This window comes from Phyllostomus discolor, chromosome 14, assembly GCF_004126475.2.
Source record: "Phyllostomus discolor isolate MPI-MPIP mPhyDis1 chromosome 14, mPhyDis1.pri.v3, whole genome shotgun sequence".
In the NCBI taxonomy this organism is placed as follows: Eukaryota; Metazoa; Chordata; class Mammalia; order Chiroptera; family Phyllostomidae; genus Phyllostomus; species Phyllostomus discolor.
Window position 1 is genome coordinate 39787043 of NC_040916.2, and position 16199 is coordinate 39803241.

A 16199-nucleotide genomic window follows, 5' to 3' on the forward strand; every position below is an offset into this window, starting at 1 on the left:
TCTATGCATCCCAGAAAGAACATCGGGTTATGTGTTCATGCTGAACGACCCTCTTCCGTTTAGGCTGTTATAAACAGGTGTCCCCAGCCCCTGAGCTGTGGACCGGTACTTGTCCGGACCTATTAGGAACCGGGCCACACAGCAGGAGGTGAGCTTGAATGTAATGCACTTGAATCATCCTGAAACCACCCCCCTCATCCCAGTCCATGGAAAAAGTGTCTTCCACAAAACCAGTCCCTGGTGCCAAAAAGGTTGGGGACTGCTGGTTATAAACTTAACTTGAGTGGGTCAAGTGACAGTGCCAGGAGGCAGAAAAGGGGTGTGGGGGGGGGGACACGGAGCTCAGGGGAAGGAAACTAAACTGATGTAAAGCTTGCTGTGAATGATAAAGCAGACAACTTAAATATAAATAATGGGAAGTATGTTGTATTTATTCCATGGTTATACGCAATGCTTTTTCTCTGGACAAATCTAGGGAAAGCGACTGGAGAGGGCAGCAAGAATGAGGAGGAAAAATGATAGCTGTATAGTTTTCATCTAGCAAAATAAATATCACGGGCTACAGTTAATGGTCCCAGTGAGCAGATGGCTTCATCGAATGAAGAGCAAATACACAGAAGACTGAAACCTAATCCACCAAGTCACCCAAGTGACTTCAACCCGATGTCTGCCTTCCCTCACCCAGGGGACGAGCTCCAGGCGGACAATAATGGTCTCGTCTGTGTTTCCTGGACTTCCTCCTTGCAGCGCGCAGCTGGCTCTCATCCCAGGCTCACGCCCTCAGTAAACACTTACCTGAGGGCTACACCGACTCCCATAGCATCTCCTCTGTATCGAGCTTTATGTCAACAAAGACAGGACATTAAACAATACTTATTTAATAGCCTAATGTCTTTCAAGACAGTCTGAGCAGATAAACAGGACTCTTAAATATCAATCAGTTAACAAGGACCACACCCAGTTTTAGTTATCACAGAGAGACAATGGGAGAAAAAAATGTGTTTCAGTAGAACTCAGGGTAGATTGGAACAAGTGAAAACATTTTGTTTATTACAAAGTTAGCTTGGATGGAATCCAGTAAAAATCATGAAAGGCTAGCTTGGTGTTCCAAAGAGATTTTTCTTAACAGCAATTTCACCAGAAACCTTTGTGGTCCTGAAGGCAGGGAGCGCCTGGCCACACGGGGGATTGGATGGATTCGAGTGCGCATAGGAGAGCAGGGGGCGCTTTCTGGATGAATGGCAGCAGCTTCCAAGGCCCCTGTCCCTGCCTGACCTCAGGGGGGCTTTGCCAGCCCTGCCCCATTCTCCAGTTTACTAGCTGACTTTCCCCCATTCACCGTTATGATGGGGAGGACAAAGCTTGGCACACACTTTGGAACATTTGCCAACTGCTCTTCTAGAAAATGTTACCTCTTCTGAGTTCAGACTGAGTGACGACGCCCTTAGACAGGATAATAGCAGAAGCATCCACATGTACAGCTCTGTGGTGTTGAGTGGCTGTGGCGGATCAACACGGGACCCTAGCCCTCCTGGGTCTGAATCAGGCTCTGCCATTTACTAGTCTGTGGCCTTGGGCAAGTCACTTAATCTCTCTCACCCTCAGCTTTCTCAGCTGCAAGGTGGAGGTAATAATAGTGCCTCCCGAGGAGATGAAATGAGTTCACGTTGCACACTCAGCCCAGCCCTTGGAGTTGTTATGATGGTAGGTTTGCTAATGTTACATTCAAACTGAAACTTAACCCTACCCAAGAGAGGAAACACCACTCCCATGACAGCAAGAACTTAGCCTTCCGCTGCCTTCCTCTACTAACTTTGATGTGAGGTCTACACTCTTTCCATGACAGCTGAAGTTCCCTGAGTTTTCTCAACCTTCTAGCTATGCCAATGCCTCTTTCCAGAAACTACGTCCCCTCCTTCTCTTTGGCTTTATAGTTTTTACAAGACCCGTAAGAGAAAAACAGGAGAAAATAATTTAGGAGAGAAAGAATAACTATATTTAGGCAAGAGCTATCCCATAGAACTTTCTCCAATGACATAAACGTAAGTTTCTCCCTCTGTGCTGTGCAGTCCTGTAGCCACCAGCCAGCAATGGTTATTGAGCACGTGAAATGTGACTAGTGAGACTTAGGAGCTGATATTAAATTTCTTTTAATATTAATTCATTTTAATAGCTTCATGTGATGAATAGCATAGCCACTATTTTAGAGAGCACGGGTCTAGAATTCACGTGCTCATCAGAGTTTCCAGCTTCTCTCCTCATCCGTCTGCAGACTTGGAGTGGTTAAAACCAGAGTCTGCAGCCATGCACAGAAGCCCAGCGCTATCACCGGCTGGCTCTGAGTCCCTGGGCAAGCCTCCCTGGGGGTGACAACAACTGAGGGTCACTGTGAGGACTAAAGACACAAAATGTGCTTAGGCAAGCTGCCAGCTCATAGCTTATATTACCATAATGGTAACTATTCTTCTTCAAGTGTTTGCTAATGAAATGAAGTCTCTTGATACATACACTTTCTCAATACCTGTCTTGCTTTTCCTCAGCCTTAAACTGATCTGGGGTGTTTTATGCATCCCTTTGCACCTGCATTTCTGGAACGTATTAAGATTAAATCCAACACTGGATATAATCTGGTCACAGCCTTCCCGTTTCCCAAGCTGGTAGCATTTCTCAGACCTTATATTCCCCATGCCCTTATAAGTTAACACAGTGAAAAGAACACTGGGTTTAAAATTAGAAGTCCCGGCCCTGACCGAGTGGCTCAGTTGACTGGAGCATCATCCCATACACCAAAAGGTTGCAGGTTCAATCCTCAGTCAGGGCACATACCTAGGTTGTGGGTTCGATATCCAGTCAGGGTGCATGTGGGAGGCAACTAATCGATATTTCTCTTTGACATCAATGTTTCTCACTCTCTAAAACAAGAAAAAAATCAACAGAAACATATCCTCAGGTGAGGATTAAAAAAAAAAAGCAGAAGACCTAAGTGTGAATCCTGGCTTTGCTTCTCTCTGACTCTTTGGTCTCAGACATATCACCTACTATGCCTGACTTTCAGCTCTGCATCTGTAAAATGGGAATAATTCTATTGTTTCACAGGATTGTTGTGATTCATGATCAAATGGGATAATGCATATGAAAGCACTTTGTAAACAAATACATCATATATATTTCATTAGTATTATTTTGTCCCCAATTAAATCTGAAGAGGATGAAGAAGGTGGACCCAGGTCCCCCTCCTCATCTGTACGATGTGCTCTCAGCCCATCTGATATTCCCATCTTATCGGCCTCTTTCTCAGTCCCTTCTCTTTAAAGCCTCAGTGACTACGACAGGCACCACCTCAGTGGACAGGACAGCATCACTTGCTTTAGGGCAACAGCCCTGTTGTGATATGAACTGCCAATTTTAAGGCAGTGGATGGAGGCTTTTGTCACACAGGGTCGGAGACCCAAAGACACTGCACGAGTGATGTCCTAGAATAACGCAGTGAAATGCAAAGGACATTTGCATTTTGCATAATTTTAGAAACCATTGAATTTTAATGCAAAAAATAAAGTCTTAAAAGAATAATGGCAAAGTGATAGCTGGAGTTAAGGAAAGCCAGGAGGGCGGGCTAAGAGGAAGGGCACTCCCTGTGCCATTCAGAAACGAGAGCCACCGGTGGGTCTGGGACCACTGCAGGCCGCACTTCACCCCGTGGTCTCAGAGTGTGTTCCCTGGACCAATGGCATCACGGGGCCTTTGAGAAACGCAGACCTCCAGAGTCAGAGCATATATATTTGAACAAGATCCCTAAGTGACATGTATGCACATCAAAGGTTGGGTGACACTGATCACCAAGGTCTTCCCACTGCCGCCCACTGGCTTCCCCTTGGCAACGCAGAGGCAGGGCAGGGAACAAGCCGTTCCTGTACTGGGTCAGCGCACACAACCCTGTGGGGGGCCTTGCCAGTGACCTCGAAGCCTCCTCTCAGCACTGAGGGACGGGGAGGAGGAAGCCACCAGCACAGCACACGCCCTGCCCTCACAGAGCAAAGACTTTACAGAGAGAAAGGCACATGTGTCTCAAGATCAAGGACAGCGTCTTAATCATTTTTGAATGCCCAGCCCTTGGCAGGGTGTTGGGCACATAGTAGGAGGTCAGCACATGTTTGCCGAGTAACTAACTGCTGAGGAAGTGATCTGAGGAACTGCTGAGGAAGAGTCACCCGACTCTTGTGACTTAGTTTGGTGGGTTAGGCCTGGGATGCCTGTTCCCCAGTTTTCTTTACCTTTATGAAATTCTTGGATTCTAGAGTCTACCTTCCCATTTGTACTTCCAGTGTTTAAATACGACTACCACTAATATCTTACACTGAGTCTGTATTTGCTACTTTAAATATATTTACTCACCCAATCTACAGCCTTATCTGCACTAAGACTGTAGATTGTTGCTGGTACTTGATCATGTCCATTTTATGGGTGAGAAAACTGAGGCTCAAAGAGACGGAAAAACTTGCTAACCAAGCTCCCCTCACGAGCAAATAGTACAGCCAGGGACAGCCCCAGGCAGTGCGCTGCTGTGTCCACCTTGCAGGCTCTGAATTCCTAGATACGATTTGCCACCTGCCTAGACCTGCCTCAGGTTTACCAGATGACTGGAACTAGAGCTCCAGTCTCCGCACACTGGGCTCTATCAGCGAGTCCTTGCCCCTCCCAACACCAGGCCCTTTCATTCACGTTAGGGGAGACTTGGCCACTGCCACTCTCTTCCCACCTTGATGGAAATCAGAAATAAGGACTATCCTGCAACAAGGCCAAGGAAATCCCTATCAGCCTTCTGGGCAGACCTACAAGTGTAGCTTTTGGGTGGACCCCAAAGAATACTTTCTTCAGGTATTTTTAAAATCAGTCTTTTCTTGCAGGCAGGAGCTCTGAAGGTATTGTTTGAAAGCAATTTGGGGAAGAGGAGGAGGCAACCTCTGTAAGCTTCAGGAGACTCAACCAGCTTTCACTCCTCAGGCCACGTGACACCATCTTTCCTAACAGCACCTGTCAGGCATCACTCAGTGAAACCCCAAAGCTGCATTAATCATGGTAAGAGGAAAAGAAAGCGACTTCAAACAAGCCATATATGGCATCTGACTTTCAACAATGAACAGTCCTGCTTCCTGTTGGTGGGTAACCCCGAGGACTTCGAACGCACAGCACAATGATAGGAAAGCGCTTAGTATACAACAATAAACCAAGGGATAAACAGTGCCGAGGTTTTTCTTTAAGCCAACATCTGTGGCTTGATGGACTGTGGTGTGTTATTTCTATTGCTATGCAACGGAGGAAAAAACTCAAGGTGATTTCAGTGAAAGGCATAGGAATATGCGATGCAATGTGATTGTAGTGTCCGAATTTAGGCCTGACAGCTGTTGGGAAGGGTTTCTTTCATGTCAGACCCCAACCATGATAACAGAAATTAACTTAGGGGAGGTTCATAGCTAGGCTTTACTTTTGTTTTGTAAAATTCAGTGGTGCATCCAGCCAGTGGCCCTGGGCCAGGGAGTGCTGTGCCGGCCCTGGCAGGATCTAGTTGAATGTTTATAAAACCAGGAGCACAGCCTAAGGAAACGTAAACCAACCTGCCAGAAGGAGATTGCAAATCGATTTGTCAAATTGCAGATCGCAAAACATACCCCAACCCCGCCCCTGTGCCTGCCTTCTGGTGGGTTCCTGACAGGAAGGGAGTGCTGTTACAGAGCGGGGGACCAGATACCTCGGAAGGGCAGGTGCGCAGCATCTACGGGGGTGTATAAACATTACACTGGTCACTGCTAACGCCTATCCTTCCAGGGAAACCATCCTCCACCCTCTGCCCCTTCCCCAAACTTCCCACGAACTCCTCTAACCAGGAAAAAACAACTTCAGAAACCAGGGTGGGGCTTTGCTGGAAAAGGGTTTCCTCACTTACAGTGAAGGTAGATATCTAGGTAATTTAGCCCAAACACTCATTTTCCCCTGAATCATTAGCTGCCTGGTTCACTTAGCTCCTTTCCCTTTGGTTGTGCAGCACAGACGTGGGAAAGCTGCCTGTGACAGCTGCTATCGCGAGACCCTTGGGACCCCTCCCCATGGGAACTGGGAGACAGGAAGGCCCCATATTATACCCCTCCTGGGATCAGTCTATGCAAACACAGAACAAATCAGTAAGTAATGAGCAGAAAGAGGTCTCAGTCCTCCAGATAAAGCTGAGAATTGACTGTCTGTGCAAACTGGGAAGGCCATTTGTACCAAACCCTCTAACCTGCTCATTCATTTATTTATTCTGCAGACATTTATTGGGTGCCTCCTGTGCACTGGGCACTTTTCTAGATACACAGCCATGAACAGAATGGAAAAAAAAAATCCCTGATCTCAGTATGTTCTAAGTTCTAGTGGGGAAAATCCACAAATACAGATTAAGAAGATAACATATACTTATCCTAAAATGAAGATAAGCTGCATGTCACTTGGCAGACATACACTATTTCCCAACATTAAGGGAGTAGGGAAAGAGAGCTAACTTTTACTAAATGCTTCCTATGTGCTGGGGATTCACTAATAATACTTAATACTTTTCAAGCACTTACTGTATACTAGGCTCATAGGCAGGTGAGCTCAGATATTTGCCCTATTTCCTTTTAATCCTCTCAACAGTTCTGTTACCCTAACTGTGCAGATGAGAACACAGAGGACCAGAAGTCAGAATCAATTGCTCAAGCACACCTTGCTCGGGATCTCTGCACTCAGGGCTGATCCTGTGGTCAGATGGCGGGCTCACGCACCCTTGCTCTGTTCCTCTGCTGGTGGGCAGTGCTGCCCCCTCATCTCTGCCCACCAGCATTCCTCCAGCCCCTCGGTTCAGCTTAGACATCCCCTTCTTCAGGAGAACTGTCCTGACTCCTCACTATCGCTGTGGACCTTTTGCTAATCTCCTTCGTTTGACCATACAAATGCAGGGCGGTATCTAACTCCGCTAGGCACTCAGGCATCGCTTTCTTCCTACTTCTCTTACTGAATTTCTGGTCAGAAGTTACACTGGAACAGAAGTGGGCAGTGTAAAATCGAGTGACAAATTTCACACGTCAGTGGGAGCACTCGATTTTAATCTTCCCGTTTTGTTTGTTGTTTGTTCTATATGCACTAGTCTCACTTCCTCAACTAGACCGGCAGCTTAGAGGACAGTGCTTTATATTTGTAAATTACATATATGTGTATTTATAGTTATATATGTATAAATCATCCTTATAATGCCTATTTAATAATACGCATTTTTCAAACCTGAGCGTGAATCAGAATTGTCTGGAAGATTGTTAAAATAGCTGACTGGGTCCCTCCCCCAGTGCTTCTGATTCAGCAGCCCTGGAATGGGCTGAGAATGTGTATTTCTGACAAGTTCCCGGGGATGCTGATGCTGCTGGTCCAGGAAACACACTTGGGGAACCACAGGTGAGGAGTGTCATGTGCCACAGGGCTTAGCAGCAAGTAGGCTGAGTCTGAGTCACCACCCACTAGCTGTGCGACCTTGGGCAAGCTCCCATCTGAGCCTCTGTTTCCTCATCTGTAAAAATGGGGATAATAATAGGATGCACATTAGGAGCGTTGTGAGGATTAACTGTGATAATGAATGCAGTGTGCATAGTACTGTCCCTGGCACATTGAAAACATTCCATAATGCCTCCCATTATCCCTGGAAAGGCTGGCACAATGTCAGGCACTAAACAGGCACCAAACCAAGCCTTCTCAGGCTCATATATGACTCCTTTTGAATCTGTAAGCAGTGAGAGTGAAGGGCGTCACTGAAGCATGACACTTATAATGCACAGCCTTTGAAACTAAGCCAGCATTCAAAAGGACAGCACAGAGGCCTTCAGAAATACCCCTCCCTATAGTACACTGGGTGGAAATGCCCAGGTCTACAAAAGCCATGTGTATTTTTAAAATTCAGGGCCTGTCTTTGGGCTACCTTCTTCACACCTTGATGATGTGATGAAGGATGCTGAAGATGGCAAGTTGGCCTCTGAGAACTTGAGTTGCTGGAGTCATCCGGGCATCTGGGCTAATGGATTGGCAGACACAAGCAGAGCCCGTCATTCAATAATTGATTAGCTGTAGTCACAGGAAGACAACCTCCCCAGAGCAGTTAGGACAACCACCACCTCCTCCATCCCAGTTGTTTCGAAGCGCTCAGGCCCCTGTGGCTCCCTCCTGGCTCAAGAACTTCTTTACCCAAAGCAAGATCTGTATTTTCCTTCTGAGTCTGTCTGAACAGTTATACTGGCTCACATTCTCTTGAGGAAGCCCAAGAGGGGATGTGCAAACCAGACAATTTTCAGATCTTATCCCACAGCCCTTTAGGGCCTGAGATGGTGTATCTAGGGATCTAGGGATGGTCTAGCCCTAGTCTTGTCCCAGTAATATAGGAGGCAGGGGTCATGGCTCTGTCTCTCAGTGGACCACTAGTCCCGAGAATGTTGTTCATTCAATGCAAAGTTGAATGAGATCATCCCTTGGAGCATTAGTATGGAGCAGAGGCTGCGGTTTGGGGGTTGGGGGAGATGCTGCCGCCCCTCCCTTCCGCGGGTCCCCTTTAGAGAAGAACATCGCCGCCTCTTCACATTCAGCTGGACCCTCCCTAATACTCAGAAAAAGGACGACCCTCTCCCCCTCCTATACCATTTTCTCTCCTACTCCCAATTTCCAGCACAAAACCGTCACAGCCTTCCTCCGAGTGTGTGGACTCACGGGGGCACCACCCCCGGCAGCCCGGGTGCAGGGAGGGTCTCCCCTTCCAACGCCCTGGCCAGGCCTGGGCTCCAGTGTGGAGGAGAGCGAGAAGGGGGTGCGTGCACCGCTGGAGGGGAGGCGACCCCCAGGAGGTGAGGAGAGGCCAGCGTCCCCGCACCTGGAGTCACCAGCTGCGAGATGAAAACCCAGGCGGGGAGGTTCCCCACGGTGTCTTCCCTTTCTCACCATTTCTCCTTGCTCAGTCTCTCTCTCTTTCCGTTCTCTCCTTCTCCATCCCTCTTCTCCCTCTTTGTCTGCCTTTTTCTCACCTCCGCCGTTAGGAACACCCTGCCTTCTCCCGTAGCCCGGCTCGGATGCCGTGATCAGAACCCCGGGGACCCCAGCCCCGCGTTCCCTCCCGGCCCCCTCCCTGCCCGGCCCTCTGGGTTACGGGTCTCACCCAGAATAGCAGGTTGAAGCCAAGCAGCAGGTACTTGATGCACCGAAGGCCCCCGCGGAAGCGCCCCATGCTGCAGCCCCAGCGGCGGGATCCAGAGTTCCCAGGCGGGTATTGAGTGCCGGGAGCGGCGGGAGCCGGCGGGGAGGGGGTGGAGCGCCAGGGACAAGGGGCGGGGTCTATGGGGGCGGGGCAGAGGCGGGGCCTGCAGAGGGCGGGCGAGCCCCGGCAGGGGGCGTTAGAGGGCCCCAGTAGGACCCGGAGCGAAGAGGCTGGCGAGGGTTGGGGCGCCGTCAGGGTCAGTGGGAGCACGTCCCCACTCTCCCCCGGAGCCAGGGACCGCCTTCTTTACTCCCGATGCCAGGTGACGTTCTCCATAGGCGCCCAGCTCCCAGTGGCTATCCGAACATGTGCCAGGAAGGAGCGTCCACTTAATTAAGTGGGAACCGGAGACCCACTTAATCAGCACCCTGTGCAGACTCATTTGAGTCTTGCGATGGAGGTTGGGGATAAGGACATGGCCCCGGTGGCTATAGAAACCTAGGAAGGTGGCCTAGGATATAGAAAGAGAAGGAGGATTTGAGGCTGCCCTGAAGCTGGCACGACCTGTCGCTGGGCACCTCCGGCTGGGGGCTGTGGTTCTTTGGCGCCGAACAAGAGCATTGGCCACGGAGGCCACTTTCCAGGGACCCTCCCACGGCCCCTCCCGCGCTCCTCCGAGGACTCTTACCTTAATAGGCAAGAACGGGGAGAAGGAGCAGGATGCAACGGTCCTGCCCGGATGACTGCTCCCCACTTTGCTCAGCCCACACGGCCAGGGGAGGGAGCGTGAGACTCTCAGGGTCCTGCTGGAATCAACCGATGGCAGAGCGTGGAAAGGGATGTGGATATGGAAGTTAAGAGGGGGTGGGTTTTGTTCTGCTTTGTTTTATTAAATTAGGCTGCTGGTGGGGAAATCAGGCTTCCACTCTGGTTGACTAAGTGTCTAAAGTATGTGGTGCCAGACAGTGTGGGGGCGACAAGAAAGTGTAAAATTCAGGGAGCCTATGCATTCATTCAGCAAAACTTTTAAGTGCCTATTATAGACCAGGCAATGTAGCAACAAGCCCCAAGGACTCAGCAATGGGGAGTCAGGGGAGCCTGGTAGCACTGTCTCTGGTGGTAGAGAGAGATCTGTAAGCAAATAATTACTGCAAAGCGAGGGGGTCAGGCAAAACGCTGGCCAGTGCCGCCTGGCCTCACTGCACTGGGCAGAGAAAGCTTTATTGAGGAGAGTGGGCCTGCTCTAGCCTTGAAGAATGAGTCTGAGCAGAGGGGAAGCGCTGTCCAGGCACATGCAAATAGCATGTGCAAATTAGACAGGGTCAGAGAACACAAGGCCTTCCGGGAGAACGTAGAGCTCTGGTCAGCAGGAGTGGAGCAGAGAAGATGAGCTGGAAAGATGCTAGGGCACAACTTTCAATCAATTGACAAGAGCATCGTCAGGCCTCAGTTTCCTCATCTGCAGCATGGAGATAATAGTATGTACCTCATAGAGTTATGGAGATTCATGAGTTAATATTGGTCAAGTGCCCAGAATGGTGCATGGCACAGAGTAAATACTGTATGTTTTGGCTATTGTGTATTGTGTCAGATGACCAATCACTTTCTATCAGTATTGCCATCTTTGCCTACATCTGTGTCTTTGGACTCTTGTTTGAGCATTCAAAGTGAATTTTATTTGTAAATGACAAGTGAGTAGAAGACAGAAAAATTAAAGTGCTAATTCTGGTAACAAGCAAAAGCTTCAAACAGTGAAACAGAGTCAGAGATGGACATAGTAGGTATGCGGAAAGAGGCAAATTTTTAGCTTTAATCAAACACTCATTGTTCTATATCTGTCATTTATGTTCTATGATAAAGGAAAAGAACTCAGTGAAAGAGTGGTGTCTAGCACATAGTAGGCATTCAATAAATCTCTGAGCTGAATGAACAACAGTGATATTATACTTCAAATATATTGTTAAATTTTAGGTTTCTAAGACAAAATTCATTAGAGATTCTATATGCTCTGGGAACATAGCCTACGTTATAACCTATAACTCTATCGTTCTTTCATACTACAATCTTAGCACGCATGTAGTAGAGACAGATGGTTGGCTGCCTAGCATAATAGATTTAGATTTTGAATATAGTCTTCCCCAGCTTTCCCCTTGCACAAAGTTGTGTCTTGAGGGATCTGACCCTTGACAGGGGTAGGACATCCTAACTGATAACACATTTTCAAGAGCACATTAGTATGAAAGCAGGAAACTACATTCAATGACATAATAAGCAAGTTAGCCTTTAAGCTAGATGTTATGAAAAGCCACAGATAAGATCTAAGCAGGGGAGAGATGGTTAGATTTCTATTTTTAGAATGGTCAAGCTGGGGGCTCAGAGAGGATGGTCTTAAAAGTTCAGACTTGAGACTCATTACAGCAGTTTAGAAATGACCACCTGAACCAGGACAGTAGCAGTGGGTGTAGGAAGGAGGCTGAGATTTAAGACTGATAAAAGATCAAGACAGAGTGGATATGAGGAATATAGAAGGAGAAAGAGAGGAAAGGATGATGCCTGGGTTTCTTACTTGGGTAACTATTAGCAGCTCATGGAACTGTTAACAGAGATGGAATACAGAAGGTGGAGAAGGTTTGGGGGAGAATGTTCCAAGTACTACAGATGGGCTCACCTGTTACCCAAGCGTACATCCAGTTTAGAGAATAGAAGAGCTAAGTACTTGCTTTCTGATTTCCTTTGCAGCTAGGGTGGCCATATGACTCAAAGATGATTAATGGGATTTGTGTGGATGTCTGCTGGGAAGCTTCTGGAAAATCTAAAATTGTCTTAATAAAAGTTTCATTTGTCATTGGCATTGCTCCCATCGCTTTTTCCCCATCTCGAACTCAGACATGATGCCTGGAGCTATAGAACACTTTGTGACTATGAGCAAAGGCCAGGAGAATTGCAGACCCGCCAACCAGGAGAGTGTCAAACTGCTGAACCAATACCAGCAACCACCTACCCCCAGATTTCTTGTTATGTAAGAAAAATAACCTTTGTTTTTGTTTGACTCTTATATTCTTTTACTTGTAACTGATCATATTTCTAACTGACACAGGAAGATAATAAATTTATATTTGGATCTGTTGAGTTTTAGATCTGATGGGAAATCCAGATGGAATGGTCCAGGAGACAGATGGAAATATGATTGGGATTCTGGAGAGAGGTTTGGATTGTAAGTTTAGGTTAAAAATTCATCAGCAAATGGCTATAATAAAAACCCAATGGTCTTCAGACTTTTGCCCACACATTCCCTAAAAGAATTGTGAAAAATATATTCTCCTTATGAAAAAACATATCACCTTTGCACATTTCCTCCAATATTTTATTGTGAATATTTTCCTCCTTTTTTAAAAAGATTTCATTTATTTATTTTTAGAGAGGGAAGGGAGGGAGAGAGAGAGAGAGAGAGAGAGAGGGAGAGAGAGAGAGAAAGAGAGAGAAACATCAATGTGCAGTTGCTGGGGGTCATGGCCTGCAACCCAGGCATGTGCCCTGACTGGGAATCGAACCTGCGACACTTTGGTTCACAGCCTGTGCTCAATCCACTGAGCTACACCAATATTTTCAAATCTACAGAAAAATTGAAGTAACACCATAGACTCACCGCCTATAGTCTACTGTAAACATTTTTCTTTAAGTACATTACTTATCTCTACATTTGTCAATCTATTTTTTATGCATTTCCTATTTTTTAGGCATCAATATGTTTTACCCCTGAACTCTTCAGCATGCATAACATTATTGAACTTTAGAGTTCAAATATTTTACAGATTTTTCTCTTTTTTGAGATAAAATTTACTTCAAGGAAATTTTAAGTGTACTGTTTGATGATTTTTGACAAATGCTTTTACTTTTTTAATCCCAAAGGTATGAGATATTACTATCACCTCTAAAAGGCCTGGGGCACCTTTCCCAGTTAATCCATGTCCCTGCTCCTCCTAAGGTAAGCACTGTTCTGAGTTTTTTCACAATAGATCATTTTTGCCTGTTCTACAACATCATGTAAGTGGAATGTACAGTATTTACCTTCACACACTTTTGACATATCAACTCTAGTGATACGTGTGAATATTTGCAAAAGATGTCATTTCTGATGTATCTTAAATATTTACATTTTAAAATAAGATGTCACATCACTCATTTTAATGCATCAAATGGAAACTAAGTGCCAATGTGATCTGCTACCTACCATCATCTATTTAAAAAAATACATGGACAAGATCCTCTTTAACAGGGTGAAAGTTGCCCATCTTTCCTTTTGCTTCTTGAATTTGTATTTTCACTCAACTTTTTCCATGAAATATAATCCTAAAATAATGCATTTTTTGTAGTTGGTTTTTCTTGAATGTCCTTTTATACTTGTCTGAACAAATATTATTATATGTTTATTAAAAGAAATTAAAATTTTTCTCCTGAGGGCATAAGGCTCTAAGTGTTAATTAGTTTCTTCTACCTTGTTATCATTAAAATTATTCTTAGTATACAATTGATTAAAATAAACATAATTTAAATAAACACTCATTAAATATAAAAGTTATAAATATTAATATAAATATAAATATTATAAATAAATATAAATATTACTGGAAATGCATTTCAATGAGATTGGTGGGGTTGGCTTTTTCTTTCTACTAATTCATGTATCCATGAATGAAAATTATTCATTGCTAGAACAACAAAGGGCTCAGCATAAATTCCCTTAATATTAATGCTGAGAAACTTTGTTTAGATAAATAAGTAGATGAGGATGGAAGAAGTTGTTATAGCAGTGCCCTTTCTGAATTGTATGCCACAAATTCACGCACTTATCCTTCTTTTTCTTTAAGTTAATAAAAATTATTGATTTTGAGAGAGAGAGAGATTGATTCGTTGTTCCACTTACTGATGCATACATTGGTTGTTTCTTGTATGTGTCCTGATTAGAGATTGAACCTGAAACCCTGACTATCAGGTGGAAAGTCTAATCAAGGGAGTGAATAAGCCAGGGCTTATCACATACTGATCTTTCAATAGCTATTTCTAATGAGAATCAGCTGACAACTCCATTTGGACTTTCTTCAGTTTTCATGGAAGTAGACTTGGAACCCTTCTAATTTACAAGAGCATATATATCACAGGAATATTCTCAGGCAGATTGATCCTCTTAAAACTAAATATTTACCTTGGACTGCCCTCTGGAAAAATTCTCGCATCGCCAGAATATAGATGCCCCAGAGCTATACAGCTGTTTTAAAGCTAAGAGCACAGATGATATGGCCAGTGTGAACCCCAAGAAGGTATGTACAGTATCTGCCAGGAAGAACTCCTCCTGGTTAAGGCACAAATCCATAACCACAGCCTAGGAGCCACTACTGACAGGGAAGGTGTGTGCACGCGCGCACACACTGCCACACTAATGGGCTGCTACCTGTTCAATGGGAGCTATGTAGCTTTATCCTCATTTGCATATATACTGACCAATCAAAATGACTCATAATGACCACTCAGATCACATGAAACCAACCAATCAGGGCACTGCTCACTGCTCTTCTGTCCATCAACGTGCACAAATTTGAATTTCTTATTTGCATAAAAATGGACCAATCAGGAACCAGGGCGGGAATTCTATTTAAAAAGGCGCATGCGCTTTGTTTCTGGAGCGCGCACGTTGCCTCTCCTCTTGAGGCCACGTTTCTCCGGCTGTTTTGCAAGTTGTCCACACGAAGCAAGTTTCTCCTTTCTCCGCCCCCGAGACTGGGGACACCAGTCGACGTCAGATGGGTGGCCGCAAACTTTTGTTGACCTCAGAATGCGAAAAGTGTCGAGAACAGAACCTTCAGAATAACATTTTAAGAAGTGGCCTGAGGAGATCTAACACTCAAACGGGACTGGGAGGAAAGAAATGGCCAGGGAGGTCGGAGACAAATTCGAAGACACGGGTGTCACGGTGGCCGAGGGAGGACGTGTCTCAAGGCCTGGGACGGCTGCAGCTCAGTATTTTCGCAGTAGCGGGTGAGAGAGCAGTTTCGTGAGTCTTGGTTGTTGGTGACTCAGGGCGCTGACACCCGCGCGAGGGCAACTTCCAAAGAGCTGGGGGTGCGGGGGGGGGGGGGGGGGGGGGTGATGCATGGGGGGCGGGGCGACGTGAAAGCTTTAGAGAAGCTCAGCTGGGAGAGTAGGGGAGCCAGAGGAGGGAAAGCAAGTTGCCTATTTTCTCCCCTTCCTCCCTTTCTCGCTGGGAAAGCGTGGACCTGTTCGCGGTCCCCGGGGAAGGCGGCCGAGGGGAACGGGAGGGTGATGAGAGCAGAGCCTCGGAGGGAACAGAGAGGGGCCGAGAGTCAGGGCACGGCGCGGGGTTCCACGTGGAGACAGGAGAGACAGGCAGGGGGGAAGCGGTGGAGAAGTTTTGTTTCCTGTGTCTCCTCGTGCCGGCGTTTGGCCCCGCCGTGATCTGTTTCTCCGGTGGGGTTGTCTGCCTGTTGCCGTTAGTGTCTTGTTTCCGGCGCACTGTGTGACCTTTCTCTCTCTTTCCATCCTAAGCTGCTCGTTTTCCTTGGAAAATTGTGGCACTTCTCTGAGTTGTCAGTTGAGGTTTTATTCCTTCAGAGAGGATTTACTCGGATTTCTGCGAATCGTCTCAAGCCGCCACCGCGGAGTATGAATTCAGACAACAAACCCATTCAAAGGCTGGCATGGGCGGGGGGGACAAGTTCCCCGGAAGGTTTGCCCGCTGCGCCGACCAGGATCAGCACGTGCCGGTCTCCTCGTGGTCCTCTCGGCTCGGAGGGTTCACTTCCGGTCCGAGGGCGTGGCCCTGCGGCGGGGCGCCGGGAGGGGCAGGAGTCTCTTGGTGGGCCCTCCGCCTTAGGGGGTCCCAGGCTTTACCTACGGAACCCAAGTCCTCGCCGCTGCTGAGTCAGTAACTCGAGGCCGTGGCTTTGGC

The 16199-nt window shown here is 46.8% G+C and overlaps 1 protein-coding gene across 1 annotated transcript in view; it reads right to left on the minus strand.

Moving 5' to 3' along the window:
* Window positions 1-9370, minus strand: part of TSPAN2 (tetraspanin 2) — a 40139-nt gene extending 30769 nt beyond the window's left edge. The window contains exon 1 of the mRNA XM_028502775.2: window positions 9197-9370. Coding sequence (XP_028358576.1) covers window positions 9197-9265 — 69 coding nt within the window. The 5' untranslated portion in view covers window positions 9266-9370. The remainder of the gene's footprint in view (window positions 1-9196) is intronic.
* Window positions 9371-16199: the final 6829 nt, after the last annotated feature.